A 4,324-nucleotide genomic window follows, 5' to 3' on the forward strand; every position below is an offset into this window, starting at 1 on the left:
TGTTAGTTCGTCGTTTGTGTATTTGAGGGGCTTTGTTGAGTTTGGGTGTGATGGTTTGTTGCCAGTTTTTTGTTTAGTGTGTAGTGTTTAGAGTTGTTGGTTCGTGTTTTTGTCCCGAGTCCTTGTCGAGTTTTGATTGGATAGTGATGTTATTTTGTTTTGTTTTGTGTATTTTGTTTTTAGAGTTGTTTTTGTTCGTCGTATGTACTGAGGGTTTGTCGAGTTTTGATTTGATGATGGTGTGCTGTTGTTGTTTTTGTTGTTGTTGTTTTTTCAAGTGTAGTGTTGTTAGTTCGTCTTTTGTATTGAGGCCTTGTCGAGTTTTGATTTGATGGCGTGGTGTTGTTTTGTTTCGTTTAGTGTGTAGTGTGGTGGTGGTCATCATTCGTATCGAGGCCTTGTCGAGTTTTGATTTGATGGTGTGTTGTTGTTATGCTTTGTTTGTCTAGTGTATAGTGTTTAGGGTTGTTAGCTCGTCTTTTTTTATAATGAGGTTTTGTCCAGTTTTGATTTTGATGATGGTGTGTCATTGTTTTGTTTGTTTAGTGTGTAGTGTTCAGAGCTGTTCGTTCGCCCTTTGTATTGAGGCTTTGTCGAGTTCTGATGTGATGGTTGTGTTGTCGTATTGTATTGTTTTGTTTGTGTAGTGTTTAGAGTTGTTCGTTCACATTTTGGTATTGAGGCCTTGTCGGGGGTTTGGGTATGGGGGTGTCTCTCTGTCTGTCTGTCTCCTAGTTAGTTGTTTGCCATTTGTTTTGAGTTTTTGTCGAGTTTCAATGGTTTGTGTGTGTGTGTGTGTGTTTTGTGTGTGTGTGTGGTTTTTTGTTTGGGTTTGTTTTATTTGTTTGTCTTTTTTTGTTTTGTTTTGTTTTTTGTTTTTGTTTTTTTGTAGTGTAGTTAATTCGTCCTTCGTATTGAGCCCTTGTCAAGTCGAGTTTTGATTTTTCCCTCCCCCCACAAAGATACATCAGCTGGAAGGAAAGGCTTATAGTGGGCAAAAGAAAACGAAGTTTCAAATACAGATAGTATCATGCCATGTGCTGACTTGTATACAGGACAGGTGGGTTTCTTTTTTTTAAAAAAAAAAAAAAGGTTCTGAATGAAGGTTGGCTACGCTGAATTCAGCAGAGGAAAAGAAAGGTAACTTGCACTCACGATGATGATAATTGATTCATTATCACTGATTTGATGCTGTGGAGTGGTGTGCTGCACCTTTGTTGTTAATCCTTTCACAGCCAAGTCAAAAATTTGGAGTTCACAAAATTCCCTTGTGCCATAAACACTGAGGATTCCTCCACCTGTGATGTGTAGAAAATAATTATGGCCTGCCCTACCATCGAACATTAAGAGCAGTAGGTTCATGGAAAACAGACCCATGATCTGGTCACCCTTCAATGACATGGGTCCTCTACCTAGCTGCTGCATAAATGAGAGTTTGGCGGTGAAAGGGTTAATGTCACACTGTTGGCTGTTTAAGCTAGCGTCACTGCACATTCTTGTGTGTGTTAACTGTAAGTTGATTGCAACATTGTCTTGCAAATTCAATACACTTTTTTTTTCCTGACGTGTAAATGCTGTATATATGTATATGTGTATATATATATATATAACATTATTTGGTGTGAGGCAGGAAATAGCTGACTGGCAAAATGTTCTTTATTTCAGTTGGAACAGAACTAGACATAATTAAGTAGAATCCTAGATTCCCCCCCCTTCCCCACGCCCCCCTCCCCTCCAAAAAAAAAAAAAAAAAAAAAGAAAGAAAAGAAGTTAGAAGTATGATGTGAAACTGATGTTTGCGTGCGTGTGTGTGTGTGGTGTGGTGTGTTGTGTGTGTGGTGTGGTTTGTGTGTGTGTGTGTGTGTGTGTGTCCGAAAAAAAGAAAGAAGTTAGCAGTATGATGTGAAACTGATGTTTGCATGTGTGTGTGTGTGTGTGTGTTTTGATGACTTTATTAGGAACGTGTGTCAAGTTATTGACTGCTAGCAAAAAAAATATTGTCCTAGAATGAATAAGTAAACGAACGGCTTATTAGTTAGGATCGATTTAGAGAAAAGTACATTCAAAGATTTAGCCCAACAGTAAAGATGGCGGTGGTAGGGATAATGATGACAATGATGTATATTGCATATCTGGCATATTTCTGCACCTTTAGAAATGATGTTAGAAAGTAGTGATACTTTTTTTTTTTTTTTTTTTTTGATTTAACATAAGAAGAATACAATGTTACCCTCACTCACCTATACAGTGACCAGTAAATGAAGAGTATCACCAGAAATATACAAGGAAACGCAATCAATCAAAAATACCAAAATTGTAACGAACTTATTGATTCAGAATGTCCACACAAAAAAAAGCCACTGAAGGATTTTTTTCCAAACTGCAATCGAACTTAATGTTCTAAACGCCAACAATCACTGAAGATTTTTCTCATTACAAAAAAACAAACGAACATATTATTGTTCGAAATGTCAAAAGCCACTGAAGATTTTTCTCCATATCAAAGGAACTTAGCCATCGAAGATTTTCCCTCCAACAGCTCTGAACTAAACCGCTCCCATGTGTGTGTGCGTGTGTGTGTGCGTGTGTGTGTGCAACTCTGTGTGTGTGTGTGTGTGTGTGTGTGTGACCGCTTTGTGTGTGTGTGTGTGTGTGACCCCTTTGTGTGTGTGTGTGTGTGTGTGACCCCTTTGTGTGTGTGTGTGACCATTTTGTGTGTGTGTGTGTGTGTGTGTGTGTGTGTGTGTGTGTGTGTGTGACCCCTTTGTGTGTGTGTGTGACCATTTTGTGTGTGTGTGTGTGTGAGTGACCCCTTTGTGTGTGTGCGTGCGTGTGTGTGTGACCCCTTTGTGTGTGTGTGTGTGTGTGTGTGACCATTTTGTGTGTGTGTGTGTGTGTGACCATTTTGTGTGTGTGTGTGTGTGTGTGACCCCCTTTGTGTGTGTGTGTGTGTGACCATTTTGTGTGTGTGTGTGTGTGTGTGTGTGACCCCTTTGTGTGTGTGTGTGTGTGTGTGTGTGTGACCATTTTGTGTGTGTGTGTCCCCTTTGTGTGTGTGTGTCTGCCTGTGTGCCTGTGTGTACATTCTCTCCCCCCCTTTTTTTTCACAACAGGAAGATGGCTGACATCATGCCCTTGTTGGACGTGGAGGACATGGTCCGCATGAAGAACCCGGACTGGAAGTGCGTCTTCACCTACGTGCAGTCCATCTACCGCCACCTCAAGGACCACGAGAGGAACGCCGCCAAGCCCGTTGTACAGCAGCAGCAGCAGTAGCAGTAGCCAGCAGCAGTCCTAACTGACCTAGCCTCACTCCACCTGCCACTGGTTGGCTTCCTTCCTTCCTCCCTCCTTCCTTCCCATCTCCATCCACTCACCTTAAAAAAAAAAAAAAAAAGAAGAAGAAAAAAAAAGGAAAAAAAAAAAAAAAAGAGCAAGTAAGCATGCAAGCAAGCAGGCATCGGGAGTTGTCAAGTAAACAGGTCCTGGCTGGGTGAACGTGGAAAATGTGACGAGAGTCCGACTTGTCTGAAGGACCCCCTACACACAATCCACTCACCCCCCCCCCCCTCCCACCCCCAACCCAACCCACCCACAACCCCCTCCCACACTTCACCAAACCCCACCCCCACTTTCCCCAAGGGAACGAAAAAGACCAATATTACAGGCGAAAAAACATTTGTTATTCGATGGGATTTTGAAAAGCAGATTCTGTTGATGACAAATAGTGTTGATTAAAAAAATAAAAAAATCATGGGGAGTGATCGTGAACGATGAATGATTCATCGCTCTTCCCCCCCCCCCACACCCCACCCCCCCCCCCCTCGCCCCCACTATCCCACAGTGCCAAGATTTTTTCCCTGTTTTTTTTTTTTTGTGTGTGTGTGTGTTTTTGTTGTTGTGTTTTGTTTTGTTTTTTACTTTTCTGTCTCGACAACTCCGATGCCTGCTGAACAGTCATTGCCATTGCCACCCCTCCGCCCCCCCCCCCCCCAACCCACCCACCCCCACCCCCCGACTCCCCATGGTCTTTCTGCCTGTCTTCTCTGTCTCTCTCTCTCTCTCTTTCTCTGTCTCTTGTTTCTCTCTCATCAAGGCCAGGGATCTCCGGTGGGCTGTCGTGTCCCCGAGGTGGATTCAATCAGCTGGCTTCACGTCGTGCAATATGAACGCTGTGTACATAAGGTGTATGTCCGTGGAACAGTAGTCTCTCTAATCATTACACCTGGCCAGTTCAGAGTTTCCTGTAGAGAGGTTTGTGGCGATTAGAGGCGTGCCTTATACTTACTGTTGCAGAAAGTGTCTTTTTTTTTTTTTTTTTTTT

At 42.4% G+C, this 4,324-nt stretch overlaps 1 protein-coding gene across 1 annotated transcript in view; it reads left to right on the forward strand.

Annotated features, from left to right (window-relative positions):
- The window catches only part of LOC143287835 (uncharacterized), a 127,624-nt gene extending 123,837 nt beyond the window's left edge, over positions 1-3,787 (forward strand). The window contains exon 24 of the mRNA XM_076596073.1: positions 3,114-3,787. Coding sequence (XP_076452188.1) covers positions 3,114-3,276 — 163 coding nt within the window. The 3' untranslated portion in view covers positions 3,277-3,787. The remainder of the gene's footprint in view (positions 1-3,113) is intronic.
- The last annotated feature ends 537 nt before the right edge of the window (positions 3,788-4,324 follow it).

This window comes from Babylonia areolata, chromosome 12 (genome assembly GCF_041734735.1).
Source record: "Babylonia areolata isolate BAREFJ2019XMU chromosome 12, ASM4173473v1, whole genome shotgun sequence".
NCBI lineage: Eukaryota > Metazoa > Mollusca > Gastropoda > Neogastropoda > Buccinidae > Babylonia > Babylonia areolata.